The 21,858-nt window shown below is 29.0% G+C and overlaps 2 protein-coding genes and 1 pseudogene across 2 annotated transcripts; 1 reads left to right on the plus strand and 2 right to left on the minus strand.

Moving 5' to 3' along the window:
• Window positions 1-3,086: 3,086 nt before the first annotated feature.
• On the minus strand, window positions 3,087-4,286 carry LOC106338152 (annotated as a pseudogene).
• A 4,834-nt stretch (window positions 4,287-9,120) lies between these two features.
• Window positions 9,121-12,573, minus strand: LOC106301035 (sugar transport protein 10). Its single transcript, XM_013737343.1, has 3 exons — window positions 12,112-12,573; window positions 11,326-11,952; window positions 9,121-9,567 (listed from the first exon to the last, which is right to left on the minus strand). Exons 1-3 carry the CDS (start codon window positions 12,571-12,573, stop codon window positions 9,121-9,123), a joined length of 1,536 nt encoding a protein of 511 aa, XP_013592797.1.
• Window positions 12,574-19,065: 6,492 nt separating this feature from the next.
• Window positions 19,066-21,182, plus strand: LOC106301007 (sugar transport protein 10-like). The gene is made up of 3 exons (XM_013737310.1): window positions 19,066-19,527; window positions 19,687-20,313; window positions 20,736-21,182. Exons 1-3 carry the CDS (start codon window positions 19,066-19,068, stop codon window positions 21,180-21,182), a joined length of 1,536 nt encoding a protein of 511 aa, XP_013592764.1.
• Window positions 21,183-21,858: the final 676 nt, after the last annotated feature.

Raw genomic sequence — 21,858 nt, forward strand, 5'->3', positions numbered from 1 at the left:
GGTTTTGGGGATAAGATTTCAAATTTTGAAAAATAAAAAAAATTAAAATTTTCAAAGGATAAACTTAGAAATGTGCTATTTTGGTCATTTTAGTTTTTGAGTGCTATTTTTGTGATATAAACTTAGAAATGTGCTATTTTGGAGATTTGCCCTATAAAATTTTGTTGCGTTATAAGAAAATTGTAGATTTTTTTTTGAGAAAAAGACAAAAAGAGCACTAAATCAAGTTTATGTTCCCAAACTAGCACTCAAGATCAAAAGTCACAAAAATAGCACTTAATGTTTTATCAAAAGTCACAAACTTAGAGTTTAGAGTTAAAAGGTGGGGTTTAGGATTTAGGGTTTAGGGTTTAGAGTTTAGGGTTTAGGGTTTAGAGTTGAGAAATGAGGTTTTGGGGATAAGATTTCAAATTTTGAAAAATAAAAAAAATTAAAATTTTCACAGGATAAACTTAGAAATGTGCTATTTTGGTCATTTTAGTTTTTGAGTGCTATTTTTGTGATATAAACTTAGAAAGGTGCTATTTTGGAGATTTGCCTTTTTTTTTGTCCATAAGAAAATAATAGATTTTCAGCCGCGATTTAAATTCATATAATTATTTTTGTTCAAATTTTTTACTTTATACAAAACACAATTACATTTATAATTTATGTGTTTTAGGTTTTACATAGTTCCATATATATTTATTTAACTAATATTTTAAAGTTAAGTTCTGGATTTTAAGAAAAATATAATCACTATTATATATAGATTTTTGTCACAAAAATGGTACTTAAGAAAGAAAATGACTAAAATAGTCCCTTTTTATTTTGAAATTTGAATTTTTTTATTTTTTTAGTTTTAAAATTTGAAATACTAACCCCAAAACTCCACCTCTTAACTTTAAACCCTAAGTCTATATTAGTTAAACCTAAAGTAAAAATACATTTTTACCATTTCATAAAACTTATTTTGGTCATTTTCTTAATTGAATGCTATTTTTGTGACGAAAACTTAAAAAAAGCTATCATAGAAAATTTCTCTAGATTTTTTCGTTTCATATTTAAATATTAAATAAAACAATTTATGATAAATTTATTTTATGTGTATAATTTTTATTTCATCTTAAATTGTCGAATAAAGTAAAAATGTTAATTTGAAATAGTAATAACTTGTGTGTTTTAATATTATATTGTAAAATTAATATCTTATATAAATATTATTATATAACAAGCAAAAATTTAAAATATAATAATTTATTTATTAGGTGTGTTTAAAATTATTTTAAACACATTAAAGCTGAAACATATTAATACATCTTCCGGTATGTCTTGCCAACTTTTTATAATTTTTTTAATATAAATGATGTAATATTGGTTTTTAAATCCTTAATTGTAAAATACCAACTGTTAGCCGTTCCACTATGCTATGAAATATTACAAATATTAGCTAACTTAAAATATTTTATTTTATCAAGTCAATATATATATATATATATATATATATATAATTTTTCATATCAGATTATAAAATTTTATTTTATCAATTATATTCATTATCCATGATTTGATATTTATCTTTATAATGAAAGTATATTGTAATATTTTGGATTTTTTGTTATTTGTATGTATATAAATTTTAGTTTACTTTTATGATTTACAAATTATTTTAGAGATGAAGTTATTTAAATATATTTATAATTCAATTTAATATTTAATATTACTATATATAATACTATGAATTTTATATTGTGTATATAAGTCAAAATTAAATTAACTTTAAATGTACTATATTTATTTAATAGTAATTATGAAGTTATTTCATTATTTAAATATTTATAAAGTTATAAAAATTTAAATATATATGTTTATAATAATTTTATATTATTATTTTAATCGAATTACATCATATTTTAATTGGTCCAACTTGAGGCCCTTTTTCAATTAATTTATAGAGTCAATATTCTATTCTGGAGTGTATTCTATTTGGCATAATTTGAATGATTTAATTTTCAATGAAGTTTTATATGATTATGGGTAGATTATATAACCTAAAATTATTTTAGTGAAAAACATAATTAATTATAAAAGTATCGAATTTATATTTTACGTATTTAACTAAGATATCATTAACGTTTTAAAAATAATTAAACATAATAAAAATTATTGTTTAAAATATTTCCTATAGCACTCAATTTGAAAATATATTTTAAATTTGTGTGGATAAAAAAACTTGTTATTTTAATATAATTACTTAAATTTTTTTTATTGAATAGATCTTATTGATTTGCCGGCTTTACAATTACTTTCTAGTATTATAAAATTTTCAAAGAAAAATACATATATATTTTTATCATTTTTGGATTATAATTTCAAGAAATGTTATATTTCCATAAAGTTTATTAAATATTGATGCTCTAACTGGTAACCATGAAAACAATAACCTGAATGAAGAGGAAAATAATAAGTAGAAACAAAATAAAAAATGAAAAGAATATACTTTTATTCTTTACCGACTTTCATAAAGTATGTTTTGTTCTATAGTTCCTTTAAATAAAAAGAATGGTAAGGAACTATATGTAACAATTATTCTTCACAAGTAGTGTAAATATTAAGGAATTGATAGGAATTTTTTGTTCTCAATAATTCCCTACGTCACTGTTTATATCCTGAATACAATAACACACATTTTTTTTTTGATATATCCTATCGGTTGATCATATCAGATTCAGGGAGAATGCAATTAGTATTACAAAGTGGGTTCAGTTATACTAAGTGGGTTGGTTATACTGCATGGCCCAAATTTCGAATGTCTTCCGACTAATGTAAGATGTGGACCTATTTTCTATTACAGTTCATTATGTTAACCATTTGGGCCGAAGACAAAACTTAGACTGACCAATCAATATGATAATTTAATTTCCAAAAGAAATCAAACCAATGACTGACGTGGATACACAACAACCACCAACCATCAAGAAAGCTACACTACTGCTTGGTTTTTGGTTTATCGTGTAAATCAAGCATTTGGTTTATTCATATAAGAAATGTCTTTTAAAGAAGCATTGTATATATTTAGGTAATGAATCAGGTAATTAACAAATTATCTAGACAGCATTAACGTGAAAACAATTCATAATTGATCAACATATATGACCGAACCCGGTTATTACAGCCGACATAAGAGCAGCATCATCTCCAAAACCAAGAGTCTTGAAGAGAACAGGAGCGTAGAACATAATGACATTAATTCCAGTAATCTGCTGGAAAAAGGGAATGGCCGAGCAGAAGACTAAAGCCGGTCTGTATTTGCTCTGTCTGATGTTTTTCCATGGATGTTCTACCTTTTTAGCAGCTTCACATGCATCGCGTATATCTTGAAACTCATGGTCAACGTTTTCCGTTCCTCGTACTTTCTTCAACATTTGTTTTGCTTCCTCGTATTTGCCTCTCTCAAGCATTGAGTTTGGTGTATCGGGCAAAAAGAATGATCCGATCACCATAAGAATTGCTGGAACAGCTGCTAAACCTAAAGAAACCCTCCACCCATTTTTAGCCATATTAGATGTTCCATAGTTGATCAGATTCGCCACCAAGATTCCAGACGTAATAGCCACCTGGAAACAAATGTTTAGCGCTCCTCTTATCTTTGCTGGAGCCATTTCCGAGAGGTAAACCGGAGTAGACTGAAAAGAAAAACAATTCTTATTGAGAATCAGCCTAGACAATATACATACATGATTTTATTTTTGTGGTCACAAAGTTCCGGACCTTTGGTCTATATAATGTTGCATGAGGCATATCACATATATATTTAGATGACATACAACAAATTTAGACCTAACCTGATTAGCAAATCCCACACCTACACCGAGCAAAAGTCTACCGATGATGAGCATTGTGACATTAATGGCAAAGGCGTTGATCAGTGCACCGGTGAGGAAAGCAAGTCCACCGGTAAACATGGAAACCTTTCGTCCATACTTCCTAGTAACAACCGAAGCCACAAAGGAAGCTACCAAAGCTGCTAAGTAGAGAGAAGAAGTAAACAATTGGAGCTTTTGGTCATCAAATTTGCAGTAAGCCGTCTCGTGCTTCGCCTTTACCCTTTGCTTCTCTAATTGTGGGAAGAACTTGCTAAGAAACTCATCCATTGATGTCACACCTCCTGAGATTCCAAGGTCATAACCAAAGAGGAGACCTCCCATGGCTGCAACCATACATGTTATGACAACGAAAACTGTGACTCCTCCTTCATAATCTCTTCCACCACTTCCTCCTTCTGACACAAAAGCTCCTCCTGCCATTTTTATTTTGCTTTTGCGCTTAGAAGGAAGGAAGGAATGTTGTGGCTTAATTTAAAAATGGGAGTCACTTTGTGATCCTTTAAATAGATAATGTAATGACACTATAATTAGGGGTTGGATTACGTGCATTGTGTAATAAATTTTGTTCTTATCTTTGTTTGGCTTACGATTAGCTTGTTAGTAACAAGAGTTGGTTAACGTTAGACACCAAGTTTCATGCAGAATCTTTACTGTATTTGACTGTTTGTTATACCGTTTTTAAGACCTATTTATCTTTCCAAGCATTTGTAGAAAAACTATAAGTTTTCCAGCGCAGAAACAATAATTTTTAATAAAATATTTTTTTAATTAAATAAAAAATAATTTGAATTTGGACATAGTTATTTTTATATTTCAACTTCAACAGTTTGAAAAAAATAATAAACATATTTTTGTATTCCTATTTCTTTTGTTTTGGTTTAACTACTTCAATTTGATTTTATTTAAACTTTAGTAAAGTTAGAATTATATTTTATAAAAACAAATTTTTATTTATATTATATTATATTAAATCTAATTAATATATATTTTTAATATATCTATTACCACTTACTTTATATATACATACATATATTCTAATAATTTTTTGTTGGTTATAGTTAAAATATGTCAAACTGAGAAACATAATTTGTTAATTAATCTAATGAACCGATAAATTTAAATAAACTTTTAATCATTTACCAATCAAAAAAATATTTGATTAGTGTTGCTTTAGTTTTGTATTTGTTGATGCACATTTACAATTAATTTTGGTAAAATATATATTTATAAAAAATATGATATATAAGTTCTTGTAAATAATATTTTCGTAACTATATTTACTATTTAGTTTATTTTTATTAATATAATTATTTTAATAGTGATATATGAGTTATTAGTTTTAATATATATTAGTAGTTTTGTCAAAAATAAATACTTATATAGAAAATTAGCATTAATGATGATGTAGAAGTTAATAGTTATTACCATATTTAAAAAAAATAACCAAAAATATATAAAACTCTATAAGAAAAATTGTACATGTCACAATTGGATTAGTGTCATGTTATATTTTTCCAAAGCTATGTCATCATTTTTTCTTAAAGTGATTTTAATGGTGACACATGTAAAAATCATTTGGTAAATAATGTTTATGTATATAAGACAGTATATATTCATAATGATCATGAAAAATATAATACCTATTTATAAATTTTTAATACCTATTTATCTTATTTTTTCGTTAAATAGCTTTCAAAAATTAAAGTGATAAAAATAGATTTCATTAAATGGTTAAATAGAAATTATATCCTCACTTTATAATTTTAATTAATTATTTATTAAATAATAAAATAAATAAATAAATATTAAAAATTTCCAAATGATAAAATCAAAAATAGTTTTTTCAATTTCTTCTCTTCTAAATCTGTTTTTGAATTTTATTTAAATTTTCTTTTCAGAAATTTTTGTTTTTAATTCTTTTAAATTTTTTTTTTTTGGAGAAACGATCTTTCTTAAAAAAAAATTTAGAAAGATCTTTCTGAATTTGCAAAAATAATAATTCCTAATTCATGAATGTCTTTGGAAATATGTAGATAGACTTATTGATAGTGGTTTTAAAACTGGTCCGACCCAATGGTTGGATCCGGTTCGATCATGAACCGGTCACGTATCTGGAACGGGTCTAATAATTGGTTTGACCATGAACCGATTACGTAACCTGATTGGATTTTTGAGTTATTGAACTTATAAATCATTAAAACTATCAAAATCCATAAATCAACTATATGAACAAAAAACTATTTTATATTTATTATGTTTAATGTTAAAATTTATTTATATTTTAATTATATATCATATTTTTTAACATTACTTTAAAATTTATATACTAGAAAAATATTAAACCAAGTTATTGAGCCAGGCATGACCCGGTCGAACCATATTGAACCGTGATCGAAATAATATCCGGTTAAGCTTCCGGTCCGGTTTTAAAAGCATTGTTTATTGAATAAAACTTGTATATATATTTAGAAATGTTTCCTAAATGTGTATGGTATCTTCCTAAAATTGATGTATGTGCATATTTAGTAAAATATTATATAATATTACATTTTAAAAAACATAGGAAAATGATTATAACTATGTATAAAATCTTTATAAAATTTAGATATCAAATATATGAAGGCAATTCGAAAACATTAGCAAGATGTTAGACATATAATTCAAGTTGAGTAATGTATTCATAAAGGACTTACTATATATAAATTTAAATATATATTTTAAATACATATTTGTAAAAGTTTTCCTAAATATTATGAAAATATTATACTTATTTATCAATATCTTCTTAAATCTTATAAATATATTATACTTATTCAGGAATGTATTCATAAAGTTAAATTCAGAAAGATATCATACACATTCAAGAAGGTGTTCATAAATTCTTTATTAACAAAAATCGTTTCCAACAAAATTTCAAAAACGACAAATTGAAAAGAAATTAAAAAAAAAAAAAAATATATTCCTTTCAATTTTTTATTAAATATTTTTTATTTGTATATCTGTAAAGTATGGATGTATAATTTTTATTTACCTCATTAATGCAACCTATTTTGGTTATTTTGATCTTTGGAAACTCTTTTTCTGATAATTTTTTTTTATTGCTATTATATAGTATTTCGATAAATATATTTTGAGATAAACATACATTATTTTGATATTTAATATTTTAAAATTATAATAATATTATTTGATAAGTCAGTTTCCTACGTGTTGCGATCACACTAATTCTTACGATGATTATTTACTGAGGTACCCTTAAATAATTTTTAATATTATATCTAATTGTCTTTATTAAAACTTATTTAATAATTTCAGTCAATTAGAATTTTAAGTTATAATATTGTTTTCTATAATTTTCCTAATAACATATATAATAAAAAAAATTTATAAAATAAATAACGAAAAATATATTTACAAAAGGAAAAAACATATTTTAGGAATTTGTTTTTTTTATAAATATGACTATAAAAATATATTATATTTAAAATGTGATTTCACAAAAAAAAAAGTTTACAAAAAAAATATTAATATTAAAAAAGAATTACCCATCTCTTCAAACTATGCTCTTAATAAACTAATATATATATATATATATATATATTAAAATTAATTTAAATAACCCAAATCAAGATATCTTTGATGAATTAAAATATTTATAACTACAATTATTGAGATGATTTAGTCATTTTTACTTAAATTTGTTTTGTTAATTTTTTTATTGAGATTTATATATATTTTTTTTTTCAAAATACATAAATAAATAAAATATACAAACTTAAAAAAAATATAATATACCACCAAATTAATTAATGCTTTATTGTTTTTGGTTTATCATTTTCTTATATATTTGTACAACCTAATAGACTTATAATAATAATATGTAAACCAATATGATTGTTATGTTTAAACTATTTAAAATATTTTCAAATTCAGTTTATACATAAAAAGTATTAAATTATTTTAAAATTTACAAAAATATCTTTTAATTATTTATAAATATTTTATTTATTCATAAGGTTTCAAAATTTTATTGGTTATATCCGTTTATGAAACTTTGTATTTATCATCACTCTAGTTTCTTTTATATTTTTGTACAAATATACATCCAATTATACCAAAACAAATTACAAAAATATAGTTTACATATTTAAGATGAAGAACTCAACTAATGCAATGAATAAAAATAATCAATTTTTTCCTGAACTAAAATAATTATATATTATACTTCAATCTAAAGAAATATATGATTTGAATATAACCCACAAAATGAGTAGCCGGAACGATCCAAAGTTTTATACACAAAATAAAAATTTAATTAAAAATAATAAAATATTACTATTTATAATTATATTTTATTTATTTTTATACATATAAATTATGGAATGGCTCAAACTTATATAACTGAAATTGAAATATTAAATACTGCTACAGTTAAGTTCATTTGTAAAATGAATATATATATATATATATATATATATACAATAATTTTTATAATATTATGTATATGTTTATTTATGTAATTTTAAATCGATCAATACTTTATTTTATTTTCATTTGATTCTCAAAACAACATATATCAACTTGTACTTATATATAAACAAATTCAAAACAAAAACTAGTAAGCTATAAAATTAACGGTTTAGGGCCTATATATGGATTATTGTTGTGAGTTTAGAGTTTATGATTCCTGATTTACAGTTAGAGTTTTATAATTTTCTTTTGAGGGTTATGGTATATTGCTAAGAGTTTAGGATTTAAAGTTTATGATTTTTCATCACCAGTCATTTGATAATAATCTGGCTATTAAAGTATATGTACTTTGAAATGTTATATTCTAACCTCTACAGATTATATTAGGCGGAGATATAACTGCATAATTATCTTGTTTGAGTTTATGGTTTAGGATTATTTCTTTGGGTTTAGGATTCATGATAGTGTTTGAGTTTATGCTTTCTTAGTTATGTTTATGGTCTGGGTTTACTGATTATTCTGTTAGGGTCTAGAGCTTAGGGTTTAGATTTATCTTTTATGGAATACTGTTTAGGGTATATTTAATAGGATTTTGATTTATGGTTTCATTGTTAGTATTCAACTTCGAGGAATCCTAAACCATAAACATATAGAGTGTGATTGGGAAAAACGAGCGTAGGAGGATGAGAGTAAAATTAGTAGCGCAAACTAATTAAGACTAGCACAACAACCCGGAATTGAGAAACATATATGCCCAAACTAATTCCACTTAAAACGAATTGGTTTAGTTTTCATCATTTCCACCAATAACTGCATCATCTGGAATGTAATTTTTCCAGAACCAATGTTGCTTCCAAACTCTTCCCATCTCTTCAATGGGAACACCTCTAGTCTCCGGAAACAAAAAGTAGATGAAGATGGTCATGATGGCAACCATGCCTGCAAAGAAGTAGAAGAGACCAAACTTCATGTGACAAAGCATTGTCAAGAAGAATTGACCAATGAGGAAAGTGAAGAACATGTTGACTGAGACGTTGATGGCTTGTCCCGCTGGTCTGATTTCCAATGGACAGATCTCACTGGGTACTAACCAACCCAATGGACCCCATGACCATGCAAATCCAGCAACGTACACGCATATGAAAACAAGAATCCAGTCTGCTGTTGCGGGTGTCAAGGTTCCGGTTCCCGTGGTTCCGAATTTTAAACCGATAAATGAACCAACAAGAATCTGAAAAGATAATTAAACAAAACATGCATCAATCATATATGTGACTTTGTTTAGGAAAAAGAAAGAAAGAAATATATATACACCCTAATAAATTACATATTATTTTAAAGAAATTATGGTTCTTTTTACAGTTTCCATGTTCAGGTTGTAATGATTTTTAAAAAGAAAAAAGTAATTTAATCATCTAAATATTCAAGAAATTATTCTGGTCCTTTAAAAACATGTGTTGTTAAATTGTCATTGTTTTGATGAAAAATATACTTTCCATTTTCCATATATGTATCTAAAATATTTCTGGTCGCCTAAATGTCGGAACCGGCTATATCCCTTAGAGCATGATTAACCCAGGATTCTTAAGATGAGGTTCTTAGCGGAAGTTAAGAAACTGTTTTTTAATTTTTAACTAAAAAAGCTAAGAACCGCTTCTTAAATAAGGACTTTAAGAACCGCTTCTTAAATAAGGACTTTAAGAACCGCTTCTTAGTTTTTAGTTAAAAATTAAGAAACAGTTTCTTAACTTCTGCTAAGAACCACACTCTAAGAACTCCGGGTTAATGATGGTCTTATATATTAAAGGAGAAGCATTGTAATAAATACATTCGCACTGTAATAGACACGTACGTGCCAACCTCACAATGATTTGATAATAAATATGCTAACGCGTTCACACTATATTCATAAATGTATTCACAATATATATTTCGTATTTTTTAATATAAAACTCACACGCATGGTTCCAATAAAACTTTGGATTTTTCGGTTCGAATAAAAAAAAATAACAAATTAAAAGCTAAACTATATGAAGAGATATATATATATATATATTATTTTTATTGTTTACGCATAAAGTTGGGAAATATATTTATAAATTTTGATTTGATTCGTTATCCATTTTGATTTGAACCAAAAAATATGGATATCCATAACTCTACGAAGAAAATCAAATATTAAAATACAATAAAAAAAAGCAAATCATTAATACCTATATTTTTAGGAACGAATATCTAATTCGATATGTTATATGCATATATATACATATATGTACATAATTATATATATATATATATATATATGTTATATATATCATAGTTTATATAAGTTTTACAATATTTTTATGAATTAAATTTATTATATGAGGTATTAAAATTTATAAAGTTAAATAATATTTTATTTTTGTAATAAAATGTTATTATTAAAATTTTCAATTATTTTTAAAATTTTATTTTATCTACGGATCAAATCGGATATTGTTTAAAATTATAAATTATTTCTTTCACTACTGACCAAATTGTAGTGAAATGATTTGTCTTAATAATTTTTTTTTCTTTTTCTTGAACTATTATCCGCTTACAAACTATGATATGAAACCATTGGTTCGACATGACGACTATCTAAAATTCATAACATGAAAACAAACAAATAATAGTAATTTTTGGTTTTTACCGAAAAAAACTAAAAAATCAAACATTCTAACCGAATAAACAAAAATAAATATTAATTTAAAATAATGGTTATATTTTAGGAGAATAAAAAACCAAAAAATAATTTAAAACCGAACTGATATCCAGATTAAACAAATTTAATGTGTTTTTATTAAAAATAACAAAATTAATAATCACATCCCACGCAAGGCGCGGATTATTACCTAGTTACGATTGTTGTGCATGCAAATGGATGTTGTATGATTAGAGTGGAAAAGCTAATGCAAACACAAATAAAGATAGAAAGAATTGAAGGCTATGTAAAACTGATTTGTACCTGACATATGAACATTTGAATGCCACCTTCAAGGAAAAGAAACCTTCTTCCAAATCTATCAACCGAGTATAGGGAGACAAAGGTCGCGAGCACGTTAACTACACCGGTTATTACAGCCGACATAAGAGCAGCATCATCTCCAAAACCAAGAGTCTTGAAGAGAACAGGAGCGTAGAACATAATGACATTAATTCCAGTAATCTGCTGGAAAAAGGGAATGGCCGAGCAGAAGACTAAAGCCGGTCTGTATTTGCTCTGCATGATGTTTTTCCATGGATGTTCTACCTTTTTAGCAGCTTCACATGCATCGCGTATATCTTGAAACTCATGGTCAACGTTTTCCGTTCCTCGTACTTTCTTCAACATTTGTTTTGCTTCCTCGTATTTGCCTCTCTCAAGCATTGAGTTTGGTGTATCGGGCAAAAAGAATGATCCGATCACCATAAGAATTGCTGGAACAGCTGCTAAACCTAAAGAAACCCTCCACCCATTTTTAGCCATATTAGATGTTCCATAGTTGATCAGATTCGCCACCAAGATTCCAGACGTAATAGCCACCTGGAAACAAATGTTTAGCGCTCCTCTTATCTTTGCTGGAGCCATTTCCGAGAGGTAAACCGGAGTAGACTGAAAAGAAAAACAATTCTTATTGAGAATCAGCCTAGACAATATACATACATGATTTTATTTTTGTGGTCACAAAGTTCCGGACCTTTGGTCTATATAATGTTGCATGAGGCATATCACATATATATTTAGATGACATACAACAAATTTAGACCTAACCTGATTAGCAAATCCCACACCTACACCGAGCAAAAGTCTACCGATGATGAGCATTGTGACATTAATGGCAAAGGCGTTGATCAGTGCACCGGTGAGGAAAGCAAGTCCACCGGTAAACATGGAAACCTTTCGTCCATACTTCCTAGTAACAACCGAAGCCACAAAGGAAGCTACCAAAGCTGCTAAGTAGAGAGAAGAAGTAAACAATTGGAGCTTTTGGTCATCAAATTTGCAGTAAGCCGTCTCGTGCTTCGCCTTTACCCTCTGCTTCTCTAATTGTGGGAAGAACTTGCTAAGAAACTCATTCATTGAGGTCACACCTCCTGAGATTCCAAGGTCATAACCAAAGAGGAGACCTCCCATGGCCGCAACCATACATGTTATGACAACGAAAACTGTGACTCCTCCTTCATAATCTCTTCCACCATTTCCTCCTTCTGACACAAAAGCTCCTCCTGCCATTTTTGTTTTTGCTTTTGTGCTTAGAAGGAAGGAAGCAAGGAATGTTGTGGCTTAATTTGAAAATGGGATTCACTTTGTGATCCGATCCTTTAAATAGATAAAATAATGACACTATAATTAGGGGTTGGATTACGTGTATTGTGTAATAATTTTTCATCTTATCTTTGTTTGGCTTACGATTAAGAGAAGTAGCTTTGTTAGTAACAAGAGTTGGTTAACGTTAGACACCAAGTTTCATGCAGAGTTTTTACTGTATTTGACTGTTTGTTATACAGTTTTCTTTCCTAGACCTTATTTATCTTTTCACTTGTATATAAAAATATAAGACAGTATATATTCATAACGATCATGAAAAGTAGAATCGTGGCATTTAGTCATTTACAACTGTTCTCGTTGTTCTAGCTAGGCTGGGCGTTCGGGTCTTCGGGTCGGGTTCGGGCCGGTTCCTTTCGTGTCCGGGTCTTTCGGGTCCTAAATATTTAGACCCAATAGGTACTTAGAAATTTTCGGGTCGGGTTCGGGTCGGTTCTTTTCGGGTCCGGGGCGGTTCGGGTCTATAATTAAAATATCCATAAAATATCCGTAATTTTTCGGGTCCATATCGGGTCCGGATCAGATTCGGGTATTTAGGATCTAAAAAAGACATGGCATACCCAACGCAATCAAATTTAGTAGATATTTGTCATATATATCTAAAATTTTACAAAATAACTTAAATAAAACTATTAATAATTAAAATAAAACAGTTTTAAAGTCTAAATTTTACATTTTAAAGCTTCATATTACTTAAAAAATGTTACAAAATAATAACAAATATTGTTAAGATATTTCAACTAAATCATAAAATAATATATATAAAATAGAACAAAAAAATCATAGTTTTAGATATACGTTTTTTTAAGTCGGGTACAAATCGGTTCTTATCTGGTCGGATTTATTCGGGTCTGATCTTTTCGGGTCCGGGTCTATTCGGGTCGGTTCCGGTTCTCTCGAGTAAAAGAAATTTAGACCCAAAAGGTACTTGTAAATTTTCGGTTCGGTTCCGGGTCGGATATTTTTTAGTTGGTTCCGGTTCGGGTTTTCGGGTCCAGGTTAAAATGCCCAGGCCTAGTGCTAGCTACTTAATAGTCTTTTTTTAATTTTTATACGTTAAATAGCTTTCAAAAGTTAAAGTGATAAAAATAGATTTCACTAAATGGTTAAATGGGTTTTGAAAATATGACTCAAAAATTATATATTAAATAAAAAAAATATTAACAAATTCAAAATGATAAAATCAAAGATAACGTTTTTGAATTATGTTTCTCAAAATCTGTTTTTCGAATTTTCTTTAAATTCTCTTTTCATAATTTTTATTTTTAATTATTTTTTGTTTTCAAAATTGTTTTTGGGAAAAGATATCTCTTAAAATAACCTTTAGAAAGATCTTTCTGAACGTGTATGATATCTTTTTGAATGTCTAAAAAATCATAATTCATGAATGTCTTCATATAAATATGTAAATAGACTTATTGAATAAAACTTGTATATACATTTAGAAATTTTTTCTAAATGTGTATGTTATCTTCCAAATTAAATTTGATGTATATGCATATCTAGAAAAATTGTATTTATCATTTTAAAAAACTTACGAAAATGCTTATAAATATATTATATAGAAATTTTTTCTAAATGTGTATGTTATCTTCCGAAATTTGATGTATATGCATATCTAGAAAAATTGTATTTATCATTTTAAAAAACTTACGAAAATGCTTATAAATATATATAATATATTTATATAATATAGATATCAAATATAGGAAGGCCTTTCGAAAACTTTAGCAAGATATTATACATATTTAAGAATATCTGACTAAATATACATATAATTCAAATTGAGTAATGTATTCATAAAGGTCTTACTATATATACATTTAAATGTATTTTAAATGGAGTCAATTGGCTCGATATACCTAACTTGAATCAAAATTAGGAAATTACTTCACAGCTGGAAACTCACATTTGCTGTAGCAAAAAATACATAAAGTGACCATTTTATATTTTTTGATTGGACACATAAAAGATAGAGGAGTGAAAGCTTCTTCTTCATCATTTATATTTTTCGGCGTAAGATTTCTTCTCATTTTATTCATTGATGTTGATAGCTTCAACTTCTGATGTTCTCTGGTATGGAAAAGCCGTCATTTTAGAATCCCATTTAGCCAAGACGGGTTACTAATATTTTTTGTCTCCCACCATTGACGGCTTGTAGCTTCCTGCAACATAACTTTGAAGCTAATCCTCTCACCAACACAGCTGAGGAAGACTCGTATCTCATGCATCCAGCTGGTAAAGAATCACAAGAGTGGAAGAAAAATCCCTAATTTCAAGTCATTGTTCCTTTCTTCAACTTCCTGTGTCGACTGCTAAAGATTCCTGTAAATTACTAATATGTTAACCTAAGAAGTTGAACGCTACATTTTATCGTGTTATATGAATTGTTAGTGGGTAACTTATTAATCCCAAGGTATGCTGCCAATGAATATATCAATTTGTATTAGCATACTCTATGCTTTGTTAGCGAGCTATATTTACATGTAAATAGTAAAAGAATCATTAGCATATATAGAAGTAAATACTCAGATCAATCTAATATGTTTCCTACCATCTAAAACATAATGTTAAACGCAAAATAATAGTTTATATATAATACGATAACTGTTAACCAATAAGAATGTAGAAGCTAAAGAGATAATGACAGAATTATTCCGCTACCTTAAGTTTTAACATTTAACAAATTATGTATCAACTAACTAAAATTATTTCCAATATTTTACCATCCATTTAAATAAGCGGCAACAAATCTTAGTAACAGCTAATCATTTATGTATTAACTAATACTTTGTATTATCTAAACAACTATTTATCAATTACCATCACCCACGGTTTGTTAACATATAACAAAAACATTTATCAGCTCACAGTACCAAATACATAGCAACTAACCATATATTTAAGTTAACAACAACTTAAACTGTTAAATCGTATCTACAACATTCGCAGTTGTTAACCAAGAACTCTTGGTCTAGTGGTAATGGAACTCCAGCTGGAGTGTCCACCCTGGGTTCGAGTCGCCTTGGCCACCTTCCCGCCTATAACCGTGCGTGTCCGGATGGAAGGCCTCGTGGGGATTAGTCTGGGCTTACCGCCTGGGATCTCCCACGGATAAAAAAAAAAAAAAAAAAAAAGAAAAAACACTCGCAGTTGAAATGTGTTAGATCCATGTCATCATCTCAATCTCAGTAAGAATCCATTCTTTCTTTAACTCGTGAATCAAAAATATCTCTATGACATGCCATGAAATCAATTTAAATCTTCCATTACCATATCATGACCGATTGGAACTAACCGCCGGAGTAAATACATAATGATCTCGTCGAGAGAGAGAGACATACTCGTTAGGACCATATGATGTGTTGAACAGAGAAAATATATGATATGTAGCCAAAAAGAGAGACGCAGTGGTAAAAAGTTGGCTCTAAACCTCGTCATGAACATTATCCTAGGTACGACAAGGCTTGGCGACTGTTTCAATCAAGGTAATCGTTTTCATCTGCCGTTTTCAAGAAGGTATAGGAGACGACGACAATAACAGAGGAGAAAAGACGAGGGCGGTGGTGAATTAAATCTTGTTTACGGAAGAAGAAATATACAAATGAAATCATTAAAAATAGAAGTGAACATGATTTTTAGAGAAATGTATCTCCTTGAACGCTCTCTCCTCTCTCATCAAAGAAGAAGACTCTGCCGGTGGTGTTTGATCAGTATTGTTTCTCATCTAGGGTTTTTAGTTTATGGTCTGTTTTGATGTCTTTGTTTTGTCTAGGCTCTGATCTTTTGCCTCAAAAATCTTCGTTCTAGTTTGGCTCTGGGGTCATAATATTTTAACCGCCGGCTAGTGTCTGGCGTGTCTTTTAATCGCCGGCTTGGTTTGGACTTTAGATCTTATGTATCATCTTGTAATCCCTGGTGTTCGGGTTTGAAATATTATGATTAATAAAACCTCATATAACAAAAAAAAAAAGAAGTGAACATGTTGCTGAGAATTGTAAGGAGATAGAGGAGAGAGACATAAAGGTGGGTGAATGATATTATTGGATTATCAAATTGTAAGGGTATTATTAATAGTGAAATGTTGTGTACTTAATTATGGCTTTTTATGGGTATATGGAACGTAAATACTCTTTTAAATACATATTTATAAAAGTTTTCCTAAATATTATGAAAATATTATACTTACTTATCAATATATTATTAAATCTTAGAAAGTTATTAAACTTATTCAGGAATATCTTCATAAATTCAAATTCAGAAATATATCATACACATTCAAAAATGTATTCCTTAACTTTTTATTAGTAAAAATCATTTCCAACAAAATTGAAACAAAAAAAATTGAAAACAAAATAAAAAAAAACGAAAATATTTTGATCTTTGTATATATGTTTTTGAAATATTTTTATTTGTATATATCTGTAAAATATGGGTATAATTATTATTTACCACTTTCAAATTCGTAAATTTCAATTTTTTTAATAAATATATATTATACAAGTATGGGTACAATCTGTTATATATATATCGGGAATTGGGTTGTATAACTTTCAAACAAATTATAATTCATTTGATAACTACAATCTGTTACAGTATTTTATGTAATAATGTTATATTACCTTCCAATTCAACCTGTGTAACTTGCTGAGAATTCTTTATTAAAATAAATATTAAATAAATGATTAATAAATTGTGGTTATCATTGATGCACATCTCTTTCTTTTCTTCTTCCTCTTCTCCTCCAATCTCTGTTTTTTTTTCATACATACGAACACAAACCAGTTCATCTCAAGACGAAGATAGAGCATGGATTCTAGGCTTGTGGAATTGAGTTTGGAGGAGAAGATTGCATAGTAGAAAACGACGAGGTGACGTCACGATTTGTTTTTTTTTTAGTCTCTTTAATGTTGTTGATCTTGATTTTCTTCGTTGTTATTTAAATTGTTATAATATGATGTATTGATATGGTATGGTGAAAAATAATTACTCTGGACCAGTGAATGCGTGTATCACCATGTCTGCAAAAAGAGGAAGATGTGAAGAAGATGAACTCGTCGACTATACTATATGTAGTTAAAGAAAATTATAGTCTAGTACGATTCTTATATTTTTGTACCATTCGCAAGTACCAAACTAAATAGTATGCTACATTTGTTGTATTATTGTACCATCGATTGTTTGATAAATTCATTATTTATCAATTTCTGGTTTACAACTATATGTACTATACTATTTTTTTTTCTATACTATTTGGGCTTAGAGTTTATACTTGGGTTTAGGGTTTAGTGATTAAGATTTAGGGTTTAGTATTTGGAAGGTAGGGGTTGAGGTTTGGGTTTAATGACTGTATTATGTATGTTCCATTTGACGATTAATAAAGAGTGTTTTATTTTACTCACCAATTTGTACTGTACTATGTATTTTGTTCCATTCTATTTGGGCTTAGAGTCTATACTTGGGTTTAGGGTTTAGTGATTAGGATTTAGGGTTTAGTATTTGGAAGGTGAGAGTTTATGTTTGGGTTTAGTGATAGCATTTTTGGGTTTAGTATTCAAAAGTTAAGTCTGAGTTTAGCATTGAGGAGTTGTGTGTTGGATTGGAGTCCTATACTATTCAAAAATTAGATTTGGATTTAGTTTAATATTACATAATATTATATATTATTTTTAGATTTTGATAATTGAGTTTAGGGTTCAGTAATTAAGGTTTAGGGTTTAGTAATTAGATGGAAATGTGATGTTTAAAGTTTAAGGTTTAGTATTTAGGAGTTGAGGCTTGGAGTAAAGTTTAGTATTTACTAGATGTGAGTGAATTTTGAATCTTATTATATTTCACTGATATGGTATAGAAAAATCAGATGCATATTTATGTGTTAAACAAAAGTGTGGTATTGGTTGTATTACGTATGATAATTAACTGTGGAGTGTCAAATTGTTAATATCATCAATTTTCTCTTTTTATTACGGGCAACTTGAACAAAAAAAAAGTAATACCGGCTTAAACTTAACATAATTGTTATGGATTTAATTATGTCAAAATCAATGCTCTGCACTTAATTTTCTTTTCAAATTTGGTCATTTGACAAATTCACCTCATATATATTATACAAGTGAAAAGATAAATAAGGTCTAGGAAAGAAAACTGTATAACAAACAGTCAAATACAGTAAAGATTCTGCATGAAACTTGGTGTCTAACGTTAACCAACTCTTGTTACTAACAAGCTAATCGTAAGCCAAACAAAGATAAGAACAAAATTTATTACACAATGCACGTAATCCAACCCCTAATTATAGTGTCATTACATTATCTATTTAAAGGATCACAAAGTGACTCCCATTTTTAAATTAAGCCACAACATTCCTTCCTTCCTTCTAAGCGCAAAAGCAAAATAAAAATGGCAGGAGGAGCTTTTGTGTCAGAAGGAGGAAATGGTGGAAGAGATTATGAAGGAGGAGTCACAGTTTTCGTTGTCATAACATGTATGGTTGCAGCCATGGGAGGTCTCCTCTTTGGTTATGACCTTGGAATCTCAGGAGGTGTGACATCAATGGATGAGTTTCTTAGCAAGTTCTTCCCACAATTAGAGAAGCAGAGGGTAAAGGCGAAGCACGAGACGGCTTACTGCAAATTTGATGACCAAAAGCTCCAATTGTTTACTTCTTCTCTCTACTTAGCAGCTTTGGTAGCTTCCTTTGTGGCTTCGGTTGTTACTAGGAAGTATGGACGAAAGGTTTCCATGTTTACCGGTGGACTTGCTTTCCTCACCGGTGCACTGATCAACGCCTTTGCCATTAATGTCACAATGCTCATCATCGGTAGACTTTTGCTCGGTGTAGGTGTGGGATTTGCTAATCAGGTTAGGTCTAAATTTGTTGTATGTCATCTAAATATATATGTGATATGCCTCATGCAACATTATATAGACCAAAGGTCCGGAACTTTGTGACCACAAAAATAAAATCATGTATGTATATTGTCTAGGCTGATTCTCAATAAGAATTGTTTTTCTTTTCAGTCTACTCCGGTTTACCTCTCGGAAATGGCTCCAGCAAAGATAAGAGGAGCGCTAAACATTTGTTTCCAGGTGGCTATTACGTCTGGAATCTTGGTGGCGAATCTGATCAACTATGGAACATCTAATAGCGCTAAAAATGGGTGGAGGGTTTCTTTAGGTTTAGCAGCTGTTCCAGCAATTCTTATGGTGATCGGATCATTCTTTTTGCCCGATACACCAAACTCAATGCTTGAGAGAGGCAAATACGAGGAAGCAAAACAAATGTTGAAGAAAGTACGAGGAACGGAAAACGTTGACCATGAGTTTCAAGATATACGCGATGCATGTGAAGCTGCTAAAAAGGTAGAACATCCATGGAAAAACATCAGACAGAGCAAATACAGACCGGCTTTAGTCTTCTGCTCGGCCATTCCCTTTTTCCAGCAGATTACTGGAATTAATGTCATTATGTTCTACGCTCCTGTTCTCTTCAAGACTCTTGGTTTTGGAGATGATGCTGCTCTTATGTCGGCTGTAATAACCGGTGTAGTTAACGTGCTCGCGACCTTTGTCTCCCTATACTCGGTTGATAGATTTGGAAGAAGGTTTCTTTTCCTTGAAGGTGGCATTCAAATGTTCATATGTCAGGTACAAATCAGTTTTACATAGCCTTCAATTCTTTCTATCTTTATTTGTGTTTGCATTAGCTTTTCCACCCTAATCACTAAAACATCCGTTTGCATGCACAACAATCATAAATATAGCCGGTTCCGACATTTAGGGGACTAGAAATATTTTAGATATATGGAAAGTGTATTTTTCATAAAAACAATGTCAATTTAACAACACATGTTTTTAAAGGACCAGAATAATTTCTTGAATATTTAGATGATTAAATTACTTTTTTCTTTTTAAAAATCATTACAACCTGAACATGGAAACTGTAAAAAGAACCATAATTTCTTGAAAATAATATGTAATTTATTAGGGTGTATATATATATTTCTTTCTTTCTTTTTCCTAAACAAAGTCACATATATGATTGATGCATGTTTTGTTTATCTTTTCAGATTCTTGTTGGTTCATTTATCGGTTTAAAATTCGGAACCACGGGAACCGGAACCTTGACACCCGCAACAGCAGACTGGATTCTTGTTTTCATATGTGTGTACGTTGCGGGATTTGCATGGTCATGGGGTCCATTGGGTTGGTTAGTACCCAGTGAGATCTGTCCATTGGAAATCAGACCAGCGGGACAAGCCGTCAACGTCTCAGTCAACATGTTCTTCACTTTCCTCATCGGTCAATTCTTCTTGACAATGCTTTGTCACATGAAGTTTGGTCTCTTCTACTTCTTTGCAGGCATGGTTGCCATCATGACCATCTTCATCTACTTTTTGTTTCCGGAGACCAGAGGTGTTCCCATTGAAGAGATGGGAAGAGTTTGGAAGCAACATTGGTTCTGGAAAAGTTACATTCCAGATGACGCAGTTATTGGTGGACATGATGAAAACTAAACCAGTTTGGTTTAAGTGGAATTGGTTCGGTCATATATGTTGATCAATTATGAGTTGTTTTCACGTTAATACTGCCTAGATAATTTGTTAATTACTTGATTTATTGTCTTATATATATATATGCGAAGCTTTTTTATATTCATTTACATATTTTGTCTACATTTTCTTGGTCTTGTAAGTCCCTTATCTCACTACAAGAAAACATCAATTTTGTAACTACAAGAATAGTTGGAAGATAGTTGCAACTATAGATATTATGACTATTTTGCAACTACTTGATTCAGTTAGAAATAGCTCGTCGCAAATAATGTTGGTTGCAAATTAGTCCCAAAAGAGCGACTAAAGTAAGACTATATAGTTAGTGGTATATTAGCAACTCCTTTGTAACTAAGGTCGCAGTCGCAAAAAATAATTTGAGACCACGGTTTTGGTCTTGTATTAGTTAGTAAATAGTAGTTGCTAGTTAGTCTTTTTTTATGTGCGACTAATTTAAAACATTTATAAGTTAGTGGCTAATTTAAGTAACTAATTTGTTACTACATTATTTATTTTTAGTTACAAATTAGTTGCAGTGGTTTGCGACTATTTAGCAGCCACATTATTGATATATGCTTACAAATTAGTTGCATAATTTAGTGACCAATAAAAAATTAACTTGAATTTCTTGTTTAAAAAA

Source organism: Brassica oleracea, chromosome C1, assembly GCF_000695525.1.
Source record: "Brassica oleracea var. oleracea cultivar TO1000 chromosome C1, BOL, whole genome shotgun sequence".
Lineage (NCBI taxonomy): Eukaryota > Viridiplantae > Streptophyta > Magnoliopsida > Brassicales > Brassicaceae > Brassica > Brassica oleracea.